Below are 25,589 nucleotides of genomic sequence, written 5' to 3' on the forward strand. Positions count from 1 at the left end.
CATGAAACCTCCACTTACCTGCACATGATCCGCCATTTTTCTCCATTTCATGCACCTCTCACTCCCCCGCTTATGGTTATGGGGAGAGGCAACAGCGCCCCCTCTGGTGGCTCCTGCGCACTGCAGCTTCCACCACACGTCCAAAACAAGCAAAATACACACACGCATATGTTTTAATGTTTAAAACTCTTTTACATTTTAAATTCTCAGATAAGATGCAGTCAATTGATACAGAGAACTTCTACAAAGGGGTGCAGGAAGGGTACATGTGCAGACCGGGAATTTAGCGCAACGGTGTAATAATAGTAATGAATTTGCCTTCATTGGTCATTTTAAACACATCAAACGATGCTACCATCACAGGTCTATGTTGATGTGTGTGAGCAGAGTAGAAACTGAATACTGACTAAACTTTTGCGCCGCCAGCAGAGGGAGATATTTCACTTCTGTTGCTGAGACTGACACGTTTGGTTTTGAGTGTGAATTTAAGGCATCATGCCATGCAGTTAATTTCACTTAGTTTCACATATTGTTATAGATATTTGGTTATCATTGCATACTTTTGAAGTTAGATAATGTCTCTGTGGGTGATGCCTGATATTGAGGGAAAAAAAACACTTCAAAATCAAAAAGGGATCGAGCATAGAAAGCTAGGGATCAAGGGTTTTATTAATGGGATAGGATAAGGATAAAAACTTTATTGATACCACATTGGGGAAATTACACTTACAGCGGTAGCCCGTGGTGTACAGTACAGAATAGTACTAAAATAAAAAATAAAAAGACTTGTTATATTATGTACATTACTATGTACATTATACAGTATATACAGAAATTAAAAATTATGTACAGAAGGAATGTCGGACAGTATGAAGAAAAATGAAGGTGCAAATAAGATGTGCAAATAAGACATTCCAGAGGTAGGATGATTAGTTAGTGCAGAGAAACATGCCAACCTTGGGTTATAGGTGCTACATTAAGAGTTGTGAATGTTGTACAATCTGACAGCAGTTGGGATAAATGACCTGCGGTAACGTTCCTTTTTACACCGTGGGTGTAACAGTCTGCTGCTGAAGGAGCTGCTTAAGGCCCCCAAAGGACCTCAGCAGATGAAGACGACTTTGGCCCTTCTTGTACAGGGCGTCTGTGTTATGAGAAAATAGATGTTAATAGAAACAAATAATGTATTCATTTTATAAATTAAAAATGCAACATGTTGGTTCATGGTGGAATATTATTAATTTTTGGATTCATGCCACATTTGTTAGTCTATTTCCTTCATTTAAAAAAAAAAAAAAAAAAAAACTCGCAGTTATAATTGACTCTTCATAGATTTTGGGTGGATTTCTGGTCGGAGTTTCTGTGAAATCACATGGTTTCAAGTTCACGGTGCGCAGCTTCCTGCCAGCCTCTTTAAAAGCATCCCTCCACCCCCCTCCTCACTCCTCTTCAGCTCTCTCCGTCAAACAGCAGGTAAGAATCCTTTACCAATATTCAGAGGCTCTTCAGGAATTAAGAACCGATCAGACGTTGAAATTTATCGCTGATATATTAGTTATCAGTGGGGGCTGTGCATTTCACACCGAGGCCTTCAGTAGTGCCCCGCCTGAATCAATCCAACCCTCAATAACTATTTTATGGCTATAAAACTTCCACTGCAGGCACAGCTGCGACACATAAAAAAAAGCATCAAAAATAACCTGATAAAATTGCAATATTATTGTGGTGAGCTTGGGTTTTAGATTGTGAAAGAACGCATACTTCCGCCAGCTTATTCTGCAGTTGGACTGCAGAAAAGAGTCTCTTTATTACACACGGAAGTGAAGATACATGAGGGAAGGGAGGTCTTCAATCACACACACATAACCTCGCTTATGGTGTGCAAGTGCAAACAGTAATTAAAACAGTAATTAAACACATCAACAAACCAGAACTCATAAATAGAACACCAACATTGAAAGTTGCAAAAGATAACATTTACAACGAACAAAAACAGGGTTAACGCCAGCCTGAATCCACAGACACACTGCCAAAAGCATGCTGGGAATTTCCCACACTGACCCTCCCCAACACACTACACTGCCCCCACCTAGGTGGTTAGCTGTCCCCAGCAACCCATGACAAAGTCCCTGAGGTGGTGAGGGAGCCGGCACTGTCGCCGTGTGTTCTCAGAAGGCCTATTGGTGGTTCCAGGAGGTGGAGTGGGTGAGTGAGTGGGCTGGTCCTCAGACCCCACCTCTCTGCGAGCCGGTCACGGTGTAGCACCACTACACATTTCCTTTTGACTAGCCGCACCCGGTACACCACATCTGACAGTCTTTCAAGTACAGTACAAGGACCCGCCGTCCGGTACGCCCACAGAACCAAAGGTAGGTGCCGATCCCAGTCTCGCTGCCGGCGGCTGGTCAGGATTGCCAGCTGGGTGGCCAGGGTTCAGTTGAAGCGTTCGACCAGTCCATCGCTCTGCGGGTGTAATGGTGTGGTCCGGGTCTTCTTGATGCCGAGCCTCCGGCAGACTTCACTGAACACTTTCGCTTCAAAGTTGCGACCCTGGTCACTGTGCAGTTCCTCCGGCACACCAAAGCGGCAGTTGACCAGGTGCTCAGCAGTGGTGGATGCACTCTGATCGGGAACGGCCTCAGTCCATTTGGTAAATAGTCCATGGCCACAAGGACGTAGCGGTTCCCTTGGTCAGTGGTAGGAAAGGGGCCCAGGATGTCTACACCACACGCTCCATTGGGGCCCCCACCTGGTACTGCTGCAGGGGAGCGTGCGAACGCCGAGTTGGTCCCTTCTGAACAGTGCAAGGTCACACCGATGAACGTAGAGCTCTACATCCTGACGACACCCCGGCCAGTAGAATCGTGACCTGAGCCGGTGTAGAGTCTTGGTCACTCCAAAATGGCCTGCCCCCACTGAGCCATGGACAAGCTGAAGGACCCTGGGGCTGTTCAGCTTCACAAGGGCGTCGAGACAAGGCGTCTGCGTTGGTATGAAGACGGCCAGACCGGTGACGGATTTCAAAGTTGTAATCCTGTAGTGTCTCTAGCCATCGTGCGAGCTGTCCCTCTGGCTCTTTAAAGTTTAGGAGCCACGTGAGAGAGGCATGATCAGTGCGCAGGAGAAATCTTCTCCCGTAAAAGGTATGGCCTGAAGTGATGGAGCCCGAGGACGACAGCCAGCAGTTCCCGACGAGTGACACAATAATTCCTCTCTGGTCGGTTGAGGGAGCGACTGTAATATGCGATGACCTGCTCCGTTCTGTCCCTCCTGGGACAACACGGCCCCACATTGCTGGCGTCGGGCACTTGTCTCAGTCCCTTCTCACGTGTAGTGAAGCGTAACAGCCTCAGAACCCAGCTAAAGTGTAGTCCTGGGAAGGTCGACCACAGCCTCCCACTTGGCTAGCAGATCCAGCCCGATGATGCAGGGTCTTGTATGTCAGCCAGCCAGAACTCGTGATCAATTGTGTGATTAGCAACACATAGTACCTGGAGAGATCCTTCGCCCCACATTCTGGCGCGCTCACCGGTGACTGTGGCTATACAAAGCTTAGTGGGTTTCCAACCCCGCGGTCTCAGGCCCTCTGTACCTGGTAGTGTTCCAGGCCGGACCAGCGAAATGGTGGACACTGTATCCACCAGGGCTCTGCATGGAGTGTCATTAAGAGTACAGTCCAGGTACAGTCCATTTGTCCGGCCAGGCGACCCACCCAGACGCCATTGCGACTTGGCAAAGGAGGGAGGATGAGTCGTGGGTGACAGTTCCCCCATTGTGCCATCCCGCTCTAGTTTAACGGAGGCTGAGGAGCTGGGCTTTGTGGGGCTGGTGCTGGGCAGTGGCGTGCGATGTGACCCGGTTCTCCGCACCGGTAACATCTTTCCATAGGCTGCCCGGCTGTTCTCCTAGTTCCTCGTTGGGGTCGTTTCAGGGGTGTGGAGGTGGTTTGGCGGGTGACTTCTCATTCAGTAGAAAGCCTGACGCACTCTGTACCTTGTATTGGTGGAGCAGTCTCCCGTGGACAGCACATGTTTCAACCCGCTCAGATTCAGCCAAGGCTGCCGTCAAGGTCTTTGGTGCATGTAGGCGGATGTGTTCTCGAAGTCGCTCTGGCTGAAGCCCTTGGACGAAAGCTTGGAGTGCCAGCTCGTCCTGTACTGTAGGGTGGAAGGTAGGATACCCGCGCCTGGCATAAAAACATAGATCCGCAGCATACACCCAGACTCTCTCCCTCGGCTGACAAGCTTGTCTCGGGTGTCGTCGGCATGAGCATGGTGGCCAAAACGGTGTTTCAGTGCTCTTTTATGGCTTGCCAGTTAAATATCTCTTCAGGCTGGAGGTCTGTGAGAATCTGCAGGGCTTTGCCTTCCAAGGCAAGGGCGACCTGTACTGCTGTCTCTTCCGCTGACCAGGCATTGAGTTGGATGACTTGAATGAGAAGTCTCTGGAGGCTCTTCCCGCTGCGATCTGCCGCTAGCTCCATCAGGGAGGCTCTTTGCCCCAGCGTCTCCCTGTGGTGTTCCTTGCATAGCTCTCAAGCTTTTGCAGACCTCTTCCACTTTCCTGAGGGTCCCTTCCATCATGTACAATCCCAATTCTGACACCAATGTGGCAAGCTAGGATTTTTAGTTGCGGAAGAACTCAGACGACTTCTGCCAGCTTATTCTGCAATTCAATTGCGGAAAGTTTATTAAACACTGAACAGAAGACACACGAACAAAGGGAAGTCTTCAATCTCACACATAACCTCGCTTATGGTGTCCAGGTGCGAACAATAATTAAAACAGTAATTAAACACATCAACAACCAGAACTCAATAAATAGAACACTAACATTGAAAGTTGCAAAAGATAACATTTACAATGAACAAAAACAGGGTTAACACAAACCTGAACCCACAGACACACTGCCACAAAGCATGCATGGAATTTCCTACACTGACCCTCTCCAACACGCTACAATATGTTTAACAAAGTGAACAAATGTCGATATTGTCATAATGTTTGATAATGTGCCTGATATCAGTCATTCATAAGTGGTTCAAATCAGCATTTGGATAACTGTTTCTTATTGATCACTATAACTGCTGGCAGCTGATTCCTGTGTGTCGGGTAAAGGTAAGTTCCAGCTGCTGGTGAGGGGCAGAAAGGTGGGAGGTCACTCCTGGGAACCAAGGCCCCTCCCCTAACTGTCCATCAACCTGCCACCAGTTCCAGTGAGTCAAAGGAAACATGCGGTAATCTGAATAACTTCTATTTTCCTCAGATTCGAGGACTCTGAAGAAGACAGCATCGCCATGGCTACTGAGTAAGCACCGATAGCTCGACTACCTATCTAATTTACATAGACTGCATATTTATGCCAGGAAGAAGCTTTTATTAAAGTGTGGCACACCCCTACCGTGGCCTAGACCATTTCACTGAGCACCTGCATGAAAAACCTGCAACTTTAGTCATAGTGAACATTTTAGAAACAAGTTACAGAGTCTTTCAGATATAAACGCACAGCAGGAACCAAACGTAGCAGCAACATAAAGGCATTGGTTAAGCTAGAAAATAAAGCTCAAGATAGAATAAAATAAAACAAGATAAACTGAAATAAAACCAATCGGCAGCAACAGAACATCTGACCCGGTAGGTGTGAACCTGTTACCAGGAGGGTACTTTAAAAAAAAGCTGCTTGAATTATTGGAAAATGATGTGATTGACTGCGGCTCAGGTAGAGAGCTACAGACCAGAACCTGGAGACTGAGATCACTGGGTCAGGCACCAAAGATTCTGAAGGGAAACAGCACTTGTGTGACGGGTACGGTATGGACCCAAGTGCAGTACAAAACAGGCAATAAATGATGATCCGTTAACAGGTTTATTAACTGTAATCTGGCAAACAAAGAACAGTTCGAGGGCGGGGCAGTGGACTTGGTCGAGGCAGGCAGAATCAGGTAAACAATCCAGAGGGAGACTGGCTGAGCTCGTGGTCAAACAGAAGACAGAGTTAATTTACCGGGGGTCAGGCAGAACAGGCAGGTCATAAACAGGCAGGGTTGATTCCGGGAAGACAGGCAGGTAAACGCTGGAAGGTCATGCATAGCAGAGACAATCTGGCACCGAGCGAGTGTGAGGCTGGAGAATATATACTGGTAGGTGAACTGATTGATGAGTGAGGTGTGTGATCAGTGAGTGAGAGCAGTGTGTGATCAGTTACTGAGAGCAGGTGTGTGATCAGAGGGTGTGTGTGTGAGCAGGGGAGTGGAAAAGAACTGAGTCCATGGGCTGGAGCAGGGGGTGTGACAACTTGGGGCTCATTACCTTCTGGGCCTGCTTCCCCATTTCTTCTGCATATTCTTCTCCATCATTTTGCTCAGAGAACTCATTTCCAGTGTTCCAGAAGATGAGCTCGTGTTCTCCAGGATACTTCTGGGGCTACAGAATACAGGCACCGTTCAGCGAGCGTTTACATTTTTGGTCAGCAGTAATGTCCCAGTATGAAATGTGTGTGAGACTGTAAATTATGTTGTGAAAAAACAAATTCACACAGATTGAACGACTTCTTCAATGTGTCAAACACTCAGCCCGGCTCACAAAGGTTGAAGCTTGTTTAAGGTGCAAAACTGTCTGAGTCTTCTGAGTCTTCTTCCTCTGCAGGAACAGTGAGACCTTCCTGAGTTCCATCATAAAGAAGAGTCAGCTGATCCAGTCGGGATCTCCTGAAATCTACCAGCTGAACACGGTGACGAAGATCACCGAAGGCCTGAAAACAGTGACTGTCGGCACCAAAAATGTGAACAGGCGGAACAAAACCATCCTGCTTCTGGGTGAGACAGGAACAGGGAAGTCCGCTCTGATCAACGTCCTGGTCAACTACGCCATGGGAGTGAAGTGGGGGGACGAAGTCTGGTTCAAGATCGTAGAGGAGGAGACGACGAGGCAGTCCGAGAGTCAGACGTCAGACGTGATCATGTACCAGATCTTTGGGTTCGAGGGGAAAACGCTTCCTTTCTCTCTGACCCTCGTCGATACTCCCGGGTACGGAGGCAACAGAGATGACACAAATGATGACATCATTGCGGAGAGACTGCTGGAGTGGTTCACCTCTGATGGTGGAGTTCACGAGGTCCACGCAGTGGGTCTGGTGCTGAAGGCCAGCGTTAATCGACTGAGTGACCGACTCGGGTACGTCTTTAATTCAGTGGCGTCTCTGTTCGGAGCAAACATGGAGAAGAACATGTTCGCCCTACTGACGCACTCAGATGGCGGGCCGCCCGATAACGCCCTGACCGCTCTCGCAGACGCACAAATCAAGTATGCAAAAGATGAGCAGGGCCAGCCCGTTTACTTTGTGTTCAATAACCGCCAGAGCACTCAGAGAACGGGACGATATATGCGCAATCTGAAGAATGCTTGGGAAGATTCTGAGGATGAAATGAAGCGGTTCATGGAGGTCCTGAACGTCACCGAAGCTCAGACACTGAGGACAACCGTGGAGGTTATAAATCAGCGAAATCAGCTGAAGGAGTGCATCATTAACATTCAAGATAAACTCAAGTTCATCGAGCTTAAAAAGACACAGATTGATCAGGAGAAAGCGTTACACATCAAATGCGAAGAAAAGATGAAGGCGAATGAGAACTACGAAGAAGATGTGGACGAGCCCTACAAAGACAAAGAACCCATTGAGGGTGGACGCTGTGGGTTCTTGTGGATGTACTACAGGGGGGCTACGTCATGCCTGCTGTGTGAGGAGACGTGTCACCGTAAATGCCGCATGAACTCCACCAGACCAGATGGTCCTCGTTGTAAGATGTTTGATGGTCGTGGGCACTGCACAGTCTGCACCAATAAGTGTGAAAGAAAGCATCACGTGAAGGAGAAGTGGATCTACGTGACCAAGACAAGGAAGGTCAGAAAGACCAATGAAGACATCAAAAAAAAGTACAAAGAGGGCGTGAAGGGAATGGAGGAACATTCGAGTACTTTGGAGCGAATGCAGCAGGAAATGGAGAAACTTCTGGAACAGGAACACGAGGGGCTGGAGAAAAGCTTCCAGCATATCACCAGGCTGGAGAGCATCGCCCTGAAAGTCGACTCCATTTTCACCCTCAAACACCTGGACTTCCTGATCGAGAGGATGCAGGATGAAAAGTTTGCAGAGGAGGTCAGGAAGCTGAAGGAAATGAAACAACGCATGGAAGGTAAAAACCTCAGAAAATTCCTGAACTACGCTGCAACAGCAGGAGGGGATAAAAAGAAGCAGAAATGATGTTAATTTCATCAAGAGCAAGGCTGGACAAAAGCTGAGCAACCCAGACCCTGCAGAGCTTCAGTGATGTTGTCTTAATGCTTATTCTGTGAATGCTACGCAACGGGACATTTGACCTTTAACCTTTTCAAACAAATCCTGCCCTTTTGTTTTAATGTGGTTCTTTTTATTTCCTCCCAGCTGAAAGCTGATGTGTTGACAGCATGTTCATGTATTAAAAAGCCACGTCGAAAACATGCCTCAAGTCTTTGTGTTTCAGGGACGTTGTCTGGGAGGGGAGGGGGGTGGGGGGGCTTCCTGGGTGTTTCCTGGCTGAGGGGTGGAAAGCAGAGTTGATATTTTATCCTATTTTATAAAGCCACAGTTTATTCCCGTCCGCTCTTATCATTTCCCCTTCATGTGTACCGTCTGACCTGAAGCCTCACCCTGACTCTGTACGCAGCAGCTTCATGGAGAAGCTGGATCTTATCGGGCTGATCTCCCACCGGCCTCCACTCCCTTCCTGGATTTGCTCTCTCAAGCTTCAGCCTTAAAGCGACACCAGCCGCTAAGTCGACGCTTTAGCAGAAACAGCCAGGCCCTCCCGCTTTATAAAGGCTTATTTATTCATCCATTATTCTGATCACGGTGTGTTTCCCAAATCCCGTTGGTTAAAGTCACACGTCCCTGCATTTATTTGCTTCTCGCCGGCTTTTGCTTGAATTATTCCAGGCGCTTTTGCCGCCATCCTTTTAACTGTTTGCTGACTGTTATGACCTGCAAGTGGCGACCGTTGATCATCACGCCGCTTCCCTGGTTGTTCATTTGTCATCTCATCGCTCCAACTGTTCACGTCTTCAGCGGGCTTCGCCGTGCCAAGAGGGTGATAAACATTTAATGTGATTGTGCACACGTGTACGTCTTCAGCCCATTTTTACTTGAGTTATTTAGTCATTTGGTTTGCAAGGGTTGCATTTAGTCAAGGGTTCTTCATGGAACACTCTTATATTAAACATCGACTCACTGAAAAGTGGATTCCTATGTATCAAGAGTTATAATTATTTGCTTCCAGCTCAGGCCTGGTTCAAATATAAGAACATCACAGAGACGAGTCAGCTGATCCAGTCGGGATCTCCTAAAATCTACCGGCTGAACACGGTGACGAAGATCACCGAAGGCCTGAAAACAGTGACTGTCGGCACCAAAAAGGTGAACAGGCTGAACAAAACCATCCTGCTTCTGGGTGAGACAGGAACAGGGAAGTCCACTCTGATCAACGTCCTGGTCAACTACGCCATGGGAGTGAAGTGGGGGGACGAAGTCTGGTTCAAGATCGTAGAGGAGGAGACGACGAGTCAGTCCGAGAGTCAGACGTCAGACGTGATCATGTACCAGATCTTTGGGTTCGAGGGGAAAACGCTTCCTTTCTCTCTGACCCTCGTCGATACTCCCGGGTACGGAGACAACAGAGATGACACAAATGATGACATCATTGGTGAGAGACTGCTGGAGTGGTTCTCCACTGATGGTGGAGTTCACGAGGTCCACGCAGTGGGTCTGGTGCTGAAGGCCAGCGATAATCGACTGAGTGACCGACTCAGGTACGTCTTTGATTCAGTGGCGTCTCTGTTCGGAGCAAACATGGAGGAGAACATGTTCGCCCTACTGACGCACTCAGTCACCGAAGCTGAGACACTGAGGACCACTGAAGACCCACATAAGGGTGGAGACATCACCCATGCAGGATTATTTGAGTCACTGATATAGTTGCAGTAGTTAACAAGCCCCGTCTTGTTATTACGCACAAAGCCACTAGAGGTCACTTAACGCGACCTGTCGGCCATGTGAATCTGCCATTCTAAAGAAAAATGGAATAATTAGAAGTATCTATGGGTCATTAAAGGAAATTACTATTGCAAACAACCCTTTTACTTTAATTTAAAGTAAGCATGTAAAAAAAACAAAAAAAACAACAACTGCGCCTGTTAGAAGTGCTTCCACTCACACATACAGGGCACTGAGCTGCAGGAAAAAGCCAGTGACACGTTTAAAATTTCAAATTTGAATAAACCAACGGGTAAAACGTGGCCTAATAATTTTATCTCCTGTGATTCAATTGGCTGGTGTAGATGTTAGTTTTAAAAAACTGTAAGAAAAGGACCTCTTTGGAGTATCTCAATAACACTTGTTATGACCAACCTTGTCCTCTAGGGGGCAGCATAGCACCAGGAAGGGTAATGCGAGGCTTTGCGGGCGTACGTTAAACGCTCGCGCGCGCGTACACACACATTCATCCATGTTATAAAACCTATATTTCTGTCGGTATGTTTGTTTACTTAATACATTATTGTAATATTGTGAATGCAGGATCTTTTTTTATCAGGGTCATTACACATATTTATAACAAGAAATATTCCAGCAAATTCACCACTGTTAGATTATTACTGCGGGCTATGTTTGTTCGCGCGTCTGCAGGGATTAATGCCAATACACCTGCTAGGTTATTTTTTTTTTTGGAACTAGAAATGAGGCTCACAGCAGGACTGTTTGCCCGCAAGCACAAGGAGGAGGCATGTCATCTGAGTTTCTTCATGTGAATAAAACAAGGAAGCCCCTGCATACTCCAGTGGAAATTAAAGGGTTAGAGGACCAAGAGGGATGAGAAGGTGTGCGAAAAGAGAGGGGGGTGGATATTTAAAGAAGACGTGCGGAATGAGAGAGGAAGGCTATTATTAAACCAAATACTGTAGGTGTCTGAGAGAAGATGGAGAGTAAATAGAGGAGGGAGATGGAGGCGAGGAGACGGAAATGATGAGCAACACATGAGCTGCACCCGTGAACAGATGGGGGGGGTCGAGTGCACCCGGGCCACAGGTGGTGCGCGCCTTCTCTCCATCAGCCAGTGTGAGATTGTCGAGCGCAGGAGGATCGATGGGTTGGTGACACACGTGGACAGGAAATAAGCTCCCTCGTCTACGTCCTCTGTCCTGTCCCGGTCCATCCTCCAGTCCCTTAAAACGTCCACGTTCATGACCCCATGTTGGGAGAGGAACATGATGATACACAACACTATACACTACTTTTGATGCTAAAGGACAAAAAAGACATCATTCCTGCACCTCAATCAAGAGTGTAAAATTTTGTGTTAATTATTATGATGATTAAAAGTAAATCCAGTTAGCTCTTCACTAACCATCGCTGATTTGTACCTTTCCTCCCTCATGTGGGAAGCATCTTGTTGGGAGAGTTATTAATAATTCACATTGAGTTTGTGTTATCTTTACACCGCACATTGGTCTTGTTGTTTTCTTCACGCTGTTGTAACATCTGTCACTTTACATTTCTGCCCGCAGCGTTCACGTGACGAGTAAATATCCCTGTGTGTCCTTTCAGGCTTTTCCTGACTGGAAATCCCACTGGCGTTTCAGTGCATACAGCGACGGGAGCCTGTGTGCTTGCATTGTTTTATGGCCGCACACATGCATGCAAGCCTGCAGTTTCCCTTTGTTATTCCGTGAACTTGTTAATATTTGGGTTGACCCCATAAAAAGCAACCTGAAGGTCACTTTAAATGCTTTAAACCGACTTAATTCAGCCTTACGTCTGACCTTAACTCATTAAGTCCTATGGCAATGTGTACTGAACATCCTGGTGTGGTGATCAGGTGACAGTCATGTGACTGGACAGGAAGTGACATCTCCAAACAGGTGCTATCATCCTGGATACGAGGAAGAAGCTCATTTCAAAGCTTGTTGGTTCTTACCAAAGGTAATATTACACACATTTAACAGTTCCAGAGCTTTAAAACATACCTTACATTACACTGAATCTCTTCTGGTCATATTTTTTCTAAATAAGCTAGTTTTAATAATAATTATAATCTAACAATATTTTTTAAATTGTGGGTTTATAATGGTGATTCCAGGTGCAGTCCTGACCATACAATCACAACAACAACTTACTCGGTATTCTGCTGGAATTTTTGCATATTTGCCGTGATCTTCTAAGTTTTTTCCCTGGATCTTGCTGAAACAGCACTGAGGGTAACATGCAGATGAGCAAGTGCAACAGTGTGCTTGTCATGGCTGCTGTTGAGGCTCTGCACACACGTCCATCATTAGCACATGTAAATCACTGTAGTCTGTGCACCTCCGGTGCTGCAGCGTGGTTACAAAGTAAGGCGGACTGGACGTCTCCGGGGTCCCTCTGTGTCAACATGCGCTGCGCTAATAGAAACAACATTATCTCCCTGAGGCTTTTGTGATGTGTGTTTTCTGACCCACCGGTGGAGCGCTGCGGACGTATTGAGCGTCCTGCTATCTGCAGTGTGGAGTGAATTCAGAAGTGTGTGTGTTTGTTCTGTCAATCCAAAGAGAAGAGCGTTAGAAAGTTAGAGAAGAAAAATCAAAGACGGGCGATTTACACCCATCCTTATCTTTAAAATCCCGGCTCGGCCCATTCCTCGGTTTCTTGATTTCTTTGAGATCATGTCAAAAGAGGCTGAAACTCTCTTCCACCACCTGCAAACAGGGGTTGTGGAATGAAAACCGGCGGCTAAATATAACAGAACGTGAAATAAGACAGCAGCATTCCCGCAGACGAGGCAATTTGGTTGATTCTCTAGCAGATTTGCTGCATTCCAGGTGAAATTGGCAATAATATGTACAGATTATAGAAGAAAAACTGTGTAAATTTTATATCCAGAGGCGTGATAACGACAGGCAAACTGGCAGATCGTTCGCTGCCTTTTTTTTTTGTTTGTCATCGGTTTGATTTGTTTTGTTTTTTTTGTCCTGTTCAGATGTTTCTTTAAATGGACGAATATGAATAGTCACAGAAACACAGGAGAGATATGCCGTCAGAAAGATCTGCTCTAGTTGGAGAGCTGAAGGATCTGCTGACTCGCCGATGGAGGAACAGTCGGGCGGGTGTTTGTTAGCTTCCCTGCAGTCGCCGCTCCATCGCTCGGCACCTGCCTGGTGGAGGCGCGGTGAGAGGTTCTCAGGCCAGACCTCCTCTCTTCACTCCTGAAGACCGTTCATAATTAAACCTGGGTATTATTTCTGAAAAGTTCAGCACGGTTCAGCGTTCTTTCAATCCAATAAACGGTTTGCTTAGACTCTATAAGCGGACAGGTGAAAATGTCACAGGAGGGGGGGGTGTGAGGCCACCACACAGTCACAATGTGAGCGGCGTATTGATCAGCTATCACCTCTAATAGGTGTGTATGGGACTGTGGTGCAGCGCCCAGAGCTTATCAAACTCTGACAACGGTGGAAAAATGGCAGCGAATGTTTCGGGGCTGCGAACAACGCCAGCAGCTCTGACTAATTTGTTTTGGCGAAGCGGTCTCCGCACACAGCCCCGAGCCCCTCGCACCGCTGTGACAACTTTCCTCTGCAACATCGCTCCCAGCAGAGTGGTCGGACTTAAAAGGTCTCGCTGTGTTCAGCGGCCACTGGCAGACTGTGGGGGGGGGGGACACCCGACCTCTAGGTGAGGTCTCTGTTATCGGCCCCGATTAGTCAATGTTCTCAGTCACAATGTTGCTAATATTAGCAAAGGAAACAATATGAAATTTCCAAGATCATTGTAATGGGCTTAACCATAAAGATAATGCTGGTGTAGCAGGATGAGCGTGCTGATTCCAGTTGCTGCTGCTGAGACACTGCTGCGTTCAGGTGCACATATGAGGCTGGAGATGTTCTACTTATCTTTATTTTGTGTTTGTGCCTCTCTCCAGTATTGTGTGGCCGATTTAAATTGTTAGCTTTTGTATAAATGCCAAAGCCCAAAGGTCTGTACAGCAACCAGGGTAGGAACGCATAATTTATTAGATTAACCACTGACTCATGGCACTCTGTTGTTTTTAACTTCACTAATTAAAGCCTTAGACTAAAACAAGCCCTTTTTTCCCCATTAAACACGCTAAAGTAACCATCTATCGTTGTGTTTTGCGTGTTTCCCCTGCTTCCCAATTATTCTGAGCTACATTTCAAAATTGTATTAATCAGCCACGTCAAGCGACCTACGGACGAAAACCCCGTCAGTCCCGCGATGAAATGTGTCCAGCTAGCACAGATTGCGTCTCATACCCTCCTGCACGGTGATGTCCACGGCATCAGCGACTCTACTCCGAGCTCCTCCCGGATGGCAGAGCTTCTCACCTTCTCATCCACGGGCTATTTTTGGAGTCTGATGCCTATCAGAGGTGACAGGCATCCCACAATGCATTTCACCGATGCAGAAAGAACCTGCGTCAGAAGTCGCCGAGCCCATCCTTGCACGCTTCGTCTTGAGAAGCTCAGATGGTCGAGAACGATCACGCAACCGCTTCTGGCAGCAGCGTTTAGCCTGCGAGCCAGCACTCACCTGCAGACTGGTGACGGTGAAGTTAGCTATGAGGCGAATAACCTCGGGGTGGGGTTAGTTCCACTTTGACCAGCTCCCCGAGCTGGTAGTTGCTTTTCAGCCTCGCAAGCAGACGGCAGAACTCGTGGTAGTTGTTGGGATCCGGCAAACACTGCCGTGCGGACAAAACCGGTGACATCATCAGCTACAGCGCTAAGCAACGAGACGCGCGGCGGGACAGACGCACACCTGTGGGTTCGCTAGTATCCGCTTGACTCCGTCCACAAGATGCGAAAGGAACTTGGCTCGTTCTGCATTGTTGAAAAGGGACCTCCTGACGGAGGCGATCTGGACCAGACAGGATAACACCTGAGCACAAACACGGCAGTGAGTCTCGGCGCGGACGCGGCGAATCTGTCGCGGCGAGAGAGCAAACGTACCAGCGGGGAAAGGGACGGCGGGATGGAATGATACAGATTGAAAAAGAGTTGCAGAGTGGAGGAATCAAGGAACGCTGCAAGAGAAAGATCAGAGGTTCAGTCCGTGTTCCTGTGCCACCTCCACCCCCCCCGCTCCCGTTCTACCTGATCTCCAGGAGGTGGGGATCTGCACGGTGCACAGGTCGTCCGACGACTCGTCTGTGGAAGTTCCTATGAAGTCGTAGTTGAGGCAGTTGTAGCTGAGCTTGAGCAGCTGCATCAGCAGGCCGTGCTGGGATTCGTCGTTCAGGTTCAGGTTCTTCCCCGAAGCCTTGAAAAAGACCATTCGTTACAAACTGGGCTGGATCGCAGCCCTCAAGGGGGGGGGGGGGGTCGGGACCCCCCCGATGAGAGCCGCGACCGTCTCTCCGTCGTGTTAGAGGGAGCTCGGGCACCTGCTTGAGGAGGTTACAGGACAGCGTGAAGATGTCGAAGAGGGAGGAGTCTCGGAACGACGAGGGCTATCTTCCTGTGTTTCGTCAGTGGGTGCGTCGTGTCGGCCTGTTGGGACGAAACAGCGCACGTTGAATCACGATTTTCACACGCGCGCGCACAAACTGTCGCCGCGGGTCGCCGCGAACCTGGTTGATCTCGTTGGTCAGCTGGGACAGGATCGTGACCCCGATGATGCAATGTTCCACGCTGTCCTGCGAACACGGAGCGGATTCATCGTAAAAGACCGGATATCGGCGCCGTCGTGTGGCTCGCACGCACACACACACACGCACACACCTGGAGGAAGCGGGTGACGTCGGCGATGACGTTTCGGAACACGTAGTCATCTTTCTGACAGTCGAACCAGCCCAGTTTGGTGATCCTGGCGTACAGCTGGATCAGCGCCTGCGTCACGAACGCCGCTAATTTCGGCCGCGTTGCCAGATAGTTCAGCACATAGTTCCCTGAAACAAACAAACAAACAAACAAAAAAAGGGGGCCGTGGCTCAATTAGAGAGTTAGGGGTCACGTGACACCTCAGAAACAGGGACGGCGGGGAGGCGTGGTCAGTTCACACAATTACGGGATCTAAAAGGGATCACTCACGGATGTCGATGCGTTGCTCGAGGGGAAGAGGGTTGCTGGTTCGAGACACCAGTTTGGATAAACAGGTGGCTGCGAGCAGCTGAGAATACGATGACTGCCGGGGAGAAAGGACAAAACAACAACATTATGTGGGAACGCCACGCCGATCGTTGGCGCCGCCGCACTAGAAACGACACAGGTGACTCACGCTGCCTCTCTCCAGCAGCAGCTGACACTTGCTGAGACAGTCGGGGGGCTGTTGGTGAACTCCACCAGGGCTTTCTCCGCCTGGTGTCGGACGGCGGTGTCAGTAGTCTCGTACAGCTGCTTACACAGGATCTCCAGCTGGGCGAGGCCCTGGAAACACACACGACGTCCACCTGAGTGTCCGACAGGCTGCAGACGTAAGGTCGATAAACGCGGCAAAATCTGCCACCGAAATCTGAAGCAGCCTCGTTTGTGCCGACGTAAAGAGGAGATTTACAGGAAATGCCGAGTCACCGCATGACTCGGAGAAATTCAAAACAGCGACAAGGGGAACAGAATTTCAGGATGCGACGCCTCAGGGGAAACCCGAGACCAAAACCAGAGGAGGCCTGAATCTTCATAGCGTTCACCGGGGCTGGGACGGGGCGGCGAGCCGGAGTCGGCGTGGCCTCACGCGGACCGGCGCACTGTTAAAAAAAGCTTCTGCCGGCCTCAGATAACGAGCACGGCACGAAATTCTGCAGCTGGCGGATCTGCTGTCCCCCCGTGCAGTCAAAATAACAACAATCATACATTAGGGCCGAACAACTGAAGGGTGAGGGAGCGATGGAACAGCTCAAATGACACAATTACCTCCGGGAAATTCAATCTCCGCTGTATTATTCGGTGCTTGGTATCTTCTGCTGTGTAAAAGTTCTTAGAGATTCCTAGTTGGTGGAGAGGGAGGCACCATCCTGTTGGCACTGATGGGGGCAGTATATGCAGATGTGTATCTACTTAATAATAAATAAGCAATTACGTGGCCTTGGATATTAAAGTAGTTTTGTAATCAGTCCACAGTATTTTATTGGGAGCTCATGTGACAAATCTAATACCAGCCTGGCTTTGAATAAACTGGATGCTGCGGCTCCTCCGCGCTGCAGCATCGGACGTCGGACTTCTGCAACCGGCTAAAGCTGCCCCTCTCCGCCACGGTAGTTGGGAAACGTCCACGTAATTTAAAGTCACCGCATGAGTTTAGTTTCACTACGGTGCCTCAAAAAAAAACGCACAAACGACCTCCCATTAAACCGTTGCTAGCTAACGTTGCCAACGGCGCTTCCGACAAGCTCTCGATGCAACACTGTTTATTAATACGGCTTTTAAACTACACTTGCGATGGAGGACACCAGTCGGGTGGCTAAGAGAAACATTCCAACGCAGACGGGGTTTTTTTTCGGACACATTTTATTAAATGTGCACTGCTCTGCCTCGTTGCACTTGCCCGACATGTGTCCAGAACACACCACAAAGCTAGCTTGAGACGGAATAGCTAAACAAATCAGCACTGCTTAGTTACGCGCACAAACACCGCCGGTTTTAAATCCCCTGTAGCCAATGTATGAAATAATTACACTGACTGCAAATAGATGCACGAAACCGGGTTTTCCATAGAAACAACGGAAACGATGGTATCACGTTTTCAAACGGACCCAGGCGGGAGAAGTTGACGTCTGGGGCTAAAGCTAGAGTTAGCCTAGCTTGCTATTGGGTCGCCCCTTTTCCAAAACAGGACCTTAAATCAAACAATCATCAACATTTAGGCTACGTCATTGAAGAAAACGTAAGCGTTCGTGCTCATGACTGCAAGTACCGGCCATTCCTCGAATCTCGCTGGCGCCAAATGATGTTTAACCACTTCGTGTTAGCCTGACAGCTAGTCATCCACTCATTTGTTTTAATGTTTACTTCATAGATACACGCCGATTAAACTGGGTGATGCCCCGCGTCCTACCTACACAGACTAAGGGCATGGCTCAGATTAGAACCGAAGGGTCCAGGGACTTTCATTTAGGCGTTTTAAACCCGAAATCATCCTTGCAGCTAGCGAATGCTAACTGCAACAAGCCAGCCCCAGCAATGACAGCAGGCCACAAGTCAACACAGGCGGCCACATCCTCGCTTTTACCACCGACAGCCTCAACACAACCACCCTAAACACACACTGGCCGCATACATGCTGGGCCCGATGGGCGCATGCAACCGAAATCGCCCTCAAACTTATTTTCGGGCGTGTAGATAAATTGTCTGATGCCAAAACATGAAACCTCCACTTACCTGCACATGATCCGCCATTTTTCTCCATTTCATGCACCTCTCACTCCCCCGCTTATGGTTATGGGGAGAGGCAACAGCGCCCCCTCTGGTGGCTCCTGCGCACTGCAGCTTCCACCACACGTCCAAAACAAGCAAAATACACACACACACACACACACACACACACACACACACACACACACACACACACACAACACAACACAACACACACACACACACACACACATACACACACACATGTTTTAATGTTTAAAACTGTTTTACATTTTAAATTCTCAGATAAGATGCAGTCAATTGATACAGAGAACTTCTACAAAGGGGTGCAAGGAAGGGTACATGTGCAGACCGGGAACTTAGCGCAACGGTGTAATAATAGTAATGAATTTGCATTCATTGGTCATTTTAAACACATCAAACGATGCTACCATCACAGGTCTATGTTGATGTGTGTGAGCAGAGTAGAAACTGAATACTGACTAAACTTTTGCGCCGCCAGCAGAGGGAGATATTTCACTTCTGTTGCTGAGACTGACACACGTTTGGTTTTGAGTGTGAATTTAAGGCATCATGCCATGCAGTTAATTTCACTTAGTTTCACATATTGTTCTAGATATTTGGTTATCATTGCATACTTTTGAAGTTAGATAATGTCTCTGTGGGTGATGCCTGATATTGAGGGAAAAAACACTTCAAAATCAAAATCAAAAAGTGTTCGAACATAGAAAGCTAGGGATCAAGGGTTTTAATTAATAGAAAAAAATAATTTGTTAATTTCATAAATTAAAAAAGCTTAAATGCAACGTGTTGGTTCATGGTGGAATATTATTAATTTTGGATTCGTGCAACATTTGTTAGTCTATTTCCTTCATTTAAAAAAAACAACAACTCGCAGTTATAATTGACTCTTCATAAATTTTGGGTGGATTTCTGGTCCGAGTTTCTGTGAAATCACGTGGTTTTAAGTGCACCAGGTTCCTGCCAGCCTCCTTAAAAGCATCCCTCCACCCCCCTCCTCTCACTCCTCTTCAGCTCTCTCCGTCAAACCACAGGTAAGAATCCTTGACCAATATTCAGAGGCTCTTCAGGAATTAAGAACCGATCAGACGTTGAATTCTGCAATCGTTGAAATAGATCCAATATATTACTTATATTTGTAAAGGATCTGGTGTTTTCTCGTATATATCCCACTTTGGACCAGTTCCCGAAGCAAAAGTCGGATCATATTCGGCATGTCAGACAAAGTTAATGTGTTAGAAGCAGTGAAGTCAGCGGACGCTCCAATTCACTTGCTCTGTGTATACGAGGCATTACGGTAAATGCTGAGCACAGGCGGCTTTCTCTTGCATTTATTTCGTCCAGTAAATGTGAAACTCTTCATGGAGCAGTGAATGTTTAACAAAGTCCATATTGTCATAATGTTTGATAATGTGCCTGATATCAGTCATTCATAAGTGGTTCAAATCAGCATTTGGATAACTGTTTCTTATTGATCACTATAACTGCTGGCAGCTGATTCCTGTGTGTCGGGTAAAGGTAAGTTCCAGCTGCTGGTGAGGGGCAGAAAGGTGGGAGGTCACTCTGGGAACCAAGGCCCCTCCCCTAACTGTCCATCAACCTGCCACCAGTTCCAGTGAGTCAAAGGAAACATGCGCTAATCTGAATAACTTCTATTTTCCTCAGATTCGAGGACTCTGAAGAAGACAGCATCGCCATGGCTACTGAGTAAGCACCGATAGCTCGACTACCTATCTAATTTACATAGACTGCATATTTATGCCAGGAAGAAGCTTTTATTAAAGTGTGGCACACCCCTACCGTGGCCTAGACCATTTCACTGAGCACCTGCATGAAAAACCTGCAACTTTAGTCATAGTGAACATTTTAGAAACAAGTTACAGAGTCTTTCAGATATAAACGCACAGCAGGAACTAAACGTAGCAGCAACATAAAGGCATTGGTTAAGCTAGAAAATAAAGCTCAAGATAGAATAAAATAAAACAAGATAAACTGAAATAAAACCAATCAACAGCAACAGAACATCTGACCCGGTAGGTGTGAACCTGTTACCAGGAGGGTACTTTAAAAAAAAGCTGCTTGAATTAATGGAAAACGATGTGATTGACTGCGGCTCAGCTAGAGAGCTACAGACCAGAACCTGGAGACTGAGATCACTGGGTCAGGCACCAAAGATTCTGAAGGGAAACAGCACTTGGGGCTCATTACCTTCTGGGCCTGCTTCCCCATTTCTTCTGCATATTCTTCTCCATCATTTTGCTCAAAGAACTCATTTCCAGTGTTCCAGAAGATGAGCTCGTGTTCTCCAGGATACTTCTGGGGCTACAGAATACAGGCACCGTTCAGCGAGCGTTCACATTTTTGGGCAGCAGTAATGTCCCAGTATGAAATGTGTGTGAGACTGTAAATTATGTTGTGAAAAAACAAATTCACACAGATTGAACGACTATTCAATGTGTCAAACACTCAGCCCGGCTCACAAAGGTTGAAGCTTGTTTAAGGTGCAAAACTGTCTGAGTCTTCTGAGTCTTCTTCCTCTGCAGGAACAGTGAGACCTTCCTGAGTTCCATCATAGAGAAGAGTCAGCTGATCCAGTCGGGATCTCCTAAAATCTACCGGCTGAACGCGGTGACGAAGATCACCGAAGGCCTGAAAACAGTGACTGTCGGCACCAAAAAGGTGAACAGGCTGAACAAAACCATCCTGCTTCTGGGTGAGACAGGAACAGGGAAGTCCGCTCTGATCAACGTCCTGGTCAACTACGCCATGGGAGTGAAGTGGGGGGACGAAGTCTGGTTCAACATCGTAGAGGAGGAGATGACGAGTCAGTCCAAGAGTCAGACGTCAGACGTGATCATGTACCAGATCTTTGGGTTCGAGGGGAAAACGCTTCCTTTCTCTCTGACCCTCGTCGATACTCCCGGGTACGGAGACAACAGAGATGACAGAAATGATGACAGCATTGGTGAGAGACTGCTGGAGTGGTTCACCACTGATGGTGGAGTTCACGAGGTCCACGCAGTGGGTCTGGTGCTGAAGGCCAGCGATAATCGACTGAGTGACCGACTCGGGTACGTCTTTAATTCAGTGGCGTCTCTGTTCGCAGCAAACATGGAGAAGAACATGTTCGCCCTACTGACGCACTCAGACGGCAGGCCGCCCGATAACGCCCTGACCGCTCTCGCAGACGCACAAATCAAGTATGCAAAAGATGAGCAGGGCCAGCCCGTTCACTTTGTGTTCAATAACTGCCAGAGCGATCAGAGAACGGGACGATATACGCGCAATCTGAAGAATGCTTGGGAAGATTCTGAGGATGAAATGAAGCGGTTCATGGAGGTCCTGAACGTCACCGAAGCTCAGACACTGTGGACAACCGTGGAGGTTATAAATCAGCGAAATCAGCTGAAGGAGTGCATCATTAACATTCAAGATAAACTCAAGTTCATCGAGCTTAATAAGACACAGATTGATCAGGAGAACGCGTTATACAACAAATGCGAAGAAAAGATGAAGGCGACTAAGAACTACGAAGAAGATGTGGATGAGCCCTACAAAGACAAAGAACCCATTGAGGGTGGACGCTGTGGGTTCTTGTGGCTGCTGTACTACAGGGGGGCTACGTCATGCCTGCTGTGTGAGGAGACGTGTCACCGTAAATGCCGCATGAACTCCACCAGCCCAGATGGTCCTCGTTGTAAGATGTTTGATGGTCGTGGGCACTGCACAGTCTGCACCAATAAGTGTGAAAGAAAGCATCACGTGAAGAAGAAGTGGATCTACGTGACCAAGACAAGGAAGGTCAGAAAGACCTATGAAGACATTAAAAAAAAGTACATGGAGGGCGTGAAGGGAATGGAGGAACATTTCAGCACTTTGCAGCGAATGCAGCAGGAAATGGAGAAACTTCTGGAACAGGAACACGAGGGGCTGGAGAAAAGCTTCCAGCATATCACCATGCTGGAGAGCATCGCCCTGAACATCGACTCCATTTTCACCCTCAAACACCTGGACTTCCTGATCAAGAGGATGCAGGATGAAAAGTTTGCAGAGGAGGTCAGGAAGCTGAAGGAAATGAAACAACGCATGGAAGGTAAAAACCTCAGAAAAGCCCTGAACTACGCTGCAACAGCAGGAGGGGATAAAAAGAAGCAGAAATGATGTTAATTTCATCACGGTAAATGCTGAGCTTCAGTGATGTTGTCTTAACCCTTTAATGCACAACATGGGTCTAAAGTGACCCGAATTAATTTTATTACTCAGCATTCCAGGTATTCCTCAATTAACTTGTTTTTGATCAGAATTAATCCTTCTTGTATGTTTTTCTTTTTTACATTTTGAATAAAAACACTTTTTACATCACTACCCCTCTAATGCACAACATGGGTCTAAAATGACCCGTAACCATTTCCCATGTTATTTCACGTGTTTCTATGCTGAATGTTTCTAATCAATGTATTTACTCATTTATTAATCAAACTATTCATTAACTTTTAATTGTTTTATGTAGCACAAATCCTCACATTAAGTGTTCTGTTCTTCCTTTATGAATAAGCATAGCTTTTGTCAGTCTTCATGAAGTTTTCCCACGTCCACATGGGTCAGACCCACATTTGTGTAACATACAGTATTTACAGTATTTACCACTGTGGAGAAGATTGTATTTGAAGACCTGAACCATCTAAGTCTTATTTTACAATAATTATCATATTACCTAATAAGAAACTTGATGTGATAACGCATAATAACGCATAATTATTGATTATGTAATTAATTTGAATTTGAAGAATAAGTAGCTCCATTTCTTGTCAGAAAGGGAAAAATTTTCAATCGGCTTCAATCGGATCATGTTTGTGTGACAAATAAACACATTTCAAAGATAAAATGTATGATTGTTTGGCCTAAAGGATTGCTAACGTGATTATTTGAAGCAAATTATTGTTATAGTTTGAAGTAATTTAATTCAAAATCACACTTGGATAAATGGGTCATTTTTTACCCATGTGGTGTAGTAATCCAAAATCTATTTTATTCCTAAAATAATAAACAGAAAATGGAAGCATTGACCTTGTACTAATCAAAAACAAGACATTAAAATTATAATTGGGACATTTAATAATAAAATGAATTGATTTTTAAAAAATACAGCAAAGAAACATTCACCCAGCCTGAAAACACATAGAAAATGAATGCGGCTCATTTTTGACCCATGTTGTGCATCAAAGGGTTAATGCTTATTTTGTGAATGCTACGCAACGGGACGTTTGACCTTTAACCTTTTCAAAAAATCCTGCCATTTTGTTTTAATGTGGTTCTTTTTTCCCTCCCAGCTGAAAGCTGATGTGTTGACAGCATGTTCATGTATTAAAAAGCCACGTCGAAAACATGCCTCAAGTCTTTGTGTTCAGGGACGTCGTCTCGGGGAGGGGGGTGGGGGGGCTTCTTCTGGGTGTTTCCTGGCTGAGGGGTGGAAAGCAGAGTTGATATTTTATCCTTTTTTATAAAGCCAGTTTATTCCGTCCCGCTCTTATCATTTCCCCTTCATATGTACCGTCTGACCCGAAGCCTCACCCTGACTCTGTACGCTTACATCAGCATAAACTAGAGAAGCAAAGGTGGAGAAGCTGGATCTTATCGGGCTGATCTCCCCCCGGCCTCCACTCCCTTCCTGGATTTGCTCTCTCAAGCTTCAGCCTTAAAGCGACAACAGCCGCTAAGTCGACGCTTTAGCAGAAACAGCCAGGCCCTCCCGCTTTATAAAGGCTTATTTATTCATCCATTATTCTGATCATGGTGTGTTTCCCAAATCCCGTTGGTTAAAGTCACACGTCCCTGCATTTATTTGCTTCTCGACGGCTTTTGTTTGATTTATTCCAGGCGCTTTTGCCGCCATCCTTTTAACTGTTTGCTGACTGTTATGACCTGCAAGCGGCGACCGTTGATCATCACGCCGCTTCCCTGGTTGTTCATTTGTCATCTCATCGCTCCAACTGTTCACGTCTTCAGCGGACTTTGGCATGCCAAGAGGGTGATTAACATTTAATGTGATTGTGCACACGTGTACGTCTTCGGCCCATTTTTACTTGAGTTATTTAGTCATTTGGTTTGCAAGGGTTGCATTTAGTCAAGGGTTCTTCATGGAACACTCTTATATTAAACATCAACTCACTGAAATGTGGATTCCTATGTATCAAGTTAAGAGTTATAATTATTTGCTTCCAGCTCAGGCCTGGTTCAAATATAAGAACATCATAGAGACGAGTCAGCTGATCCAGTCGGGATCTCCTAAAATCTACCGGCTGAACGCGGTGACGAAGATCACCGAAGGCCTGAAAAAAGTGACTTTCGGCACCAAAAAGGTGAACAGGCTGAACAAAACCATCCTGCTTCTGGGTGAGACAGGAACAGGGAAGTCTGCTCTGATCGACCTCCTGGTCAACTACGCCATGGGAGTGAAGTGGGGGGACGAAGTCTGGTTCAAAGTAGTAGAGGAGGAGACGACGAGGCAGTCCGAGAGTCAGACGTCAGACGTGATCATGTACCAGATCTTTGGGTTCGTGGGGAAAAACACTTCCTTTCTCTCTGACCCTCGTCGATACTCCCGGGTACGGAGACAACAGAGATGACACAAATGATGACATCATCGGTGAGAGACTGCTGGAGTGGTTCACCTCTGATGGTGGAATTCACGAGGTCCACGCAGTGGGTCTGGTGCTGAAGGCCAGCGATAATCGACTGAGTGACCGACTCAGGTACGTCTTTGATTCAGTGGCGTCTCTGTTCGGAGCAAACATGGAGAAGAACATGTTCGCCCTACTGAAACACTCAGATGGCGGGCCGCCCGAAAACGCCCTGACCGCTCTCGCAGACGCACAAATCAAGTATGCAAAAGATGAGCAGGCGAGCCCGTTCACTTTGTGTTCAATAACTGCCAGAGCGTTCAGAGAACGGGACGATTTATGCGCAATCTGAAGAATGCTTGGGAAGATTCTGAGGATGAAATGAAGCGGTTCATGGAGGTCCTGAAAGTCACCGAAGCTCAGACACTGTGGACAACCGTGGAGGTTATAAATCAGCGAAATCAGCTGAAGGAGTGCATCATTAACATTCAAGATAAAAGATGAAGGCGAATAAGAACTACGAAGGAGATGTGGACGAGCCCTACAAAGACAAAGAACCCAT

At 47.0% G+C, this 25,589-nt stretch overlaps 2 protein-coding genes, 1 long non-coding RNA gene and 1 pseudogene across 6 annotated transcripts in view; 2 read left to right on the top strand and 2 right to left on the bottom strand.

The window, feature by feature from the left end:
• LOC130517682 (uncharacterized) overlaps window positions 1-8,493 on the top strand; it is a 21,946-nt gene extending 13,453 nt beyond the window's left edge. For 2 of the 4 annotated variants that reach the window (XM_057019712.1, XM_057019713.1), the window contains exon 3: window positions 6,645-8,493. In XM_057019712.1, the coding sequence (XP_056875692.1) occupies window positions 6,645-8,259 (1,615 nt within the window). In that variant the 3' untranslated portion in view covers window positions 8,260-8,493. Of the gene's footprint in view, window positions 1-1,379; window positions 1,474-4,451; window positions 5,118-5,265; window positions 5,308-6,644 lie in introns of those variants that run through there. The other 2 variants (XM_057019714.1, XM_057019715.1) reach the window with 2 other exon arrangements.
• A 2,871-nt stretch (window positions 8,494-11,364) lies between these two features.
• On the bottom strand, window positions 11,365-12,905 carry LOC130517690 (uncharacterized). The gene is made up of 2 exons (XR_008947781.1): window positions 12,522-12,905; window positions 11,365-12,337 (listed from the first exon to the last, which is right to left on the bottom strand). It is a non-coding gene; the product is annotated as an uncharacterized LOC130517690 (long non-coding RNA).
• A 1,033-nt stretch (window positions 12,906-13,938) lies between these two features.
• Window positions 13,939-18,425, bottom strand: LOC130517688 (exportin-7-like; annotated as a pseudogene).
• An 885-nt stretch (window positions 18,426-19,310) lies between these two features.
• LOC130517684 (uncharacterized) lies at window positions 19,311-22,576 on the top strand. Its single transcript, XM_057019717.1, has 3 exons — window positions 19,311-19,441; window positions 20,073-20,114; window positions 20,951-22,576. The coding sequence occupies exons 2-3, from the start codon at window positions 20,104-20,106 to the stop codon at window positions 22,566-22,568; spliced, it is 1,629 nt and encodes a 542-aa protein (XP_056875697.1). The 5' UTR covers window positions 19,311-19,441; window positions 20,073-20,103; the 3' UTR covers window positions 22,569-22,576.
• The last annotated feature ends 3,013 nt before the right edge of the window (window positions 22,577-25,589 follow it).

This window comes from Takifugu flavidus, chromosome 20, assembly GCF_003711565.1.
Source record: "Takifugu flavidus isolate HTHZ2018 chromosome 20, ASM371156v2, whole genome shotgun sequence".
Classification (NCBI taxonomy): Eukaryota; Metazoa; Chordata; class Actinopteri; order Tetraodontiformes; family Tetraodontidae; genus Takifugu; species Takifugu flavidus.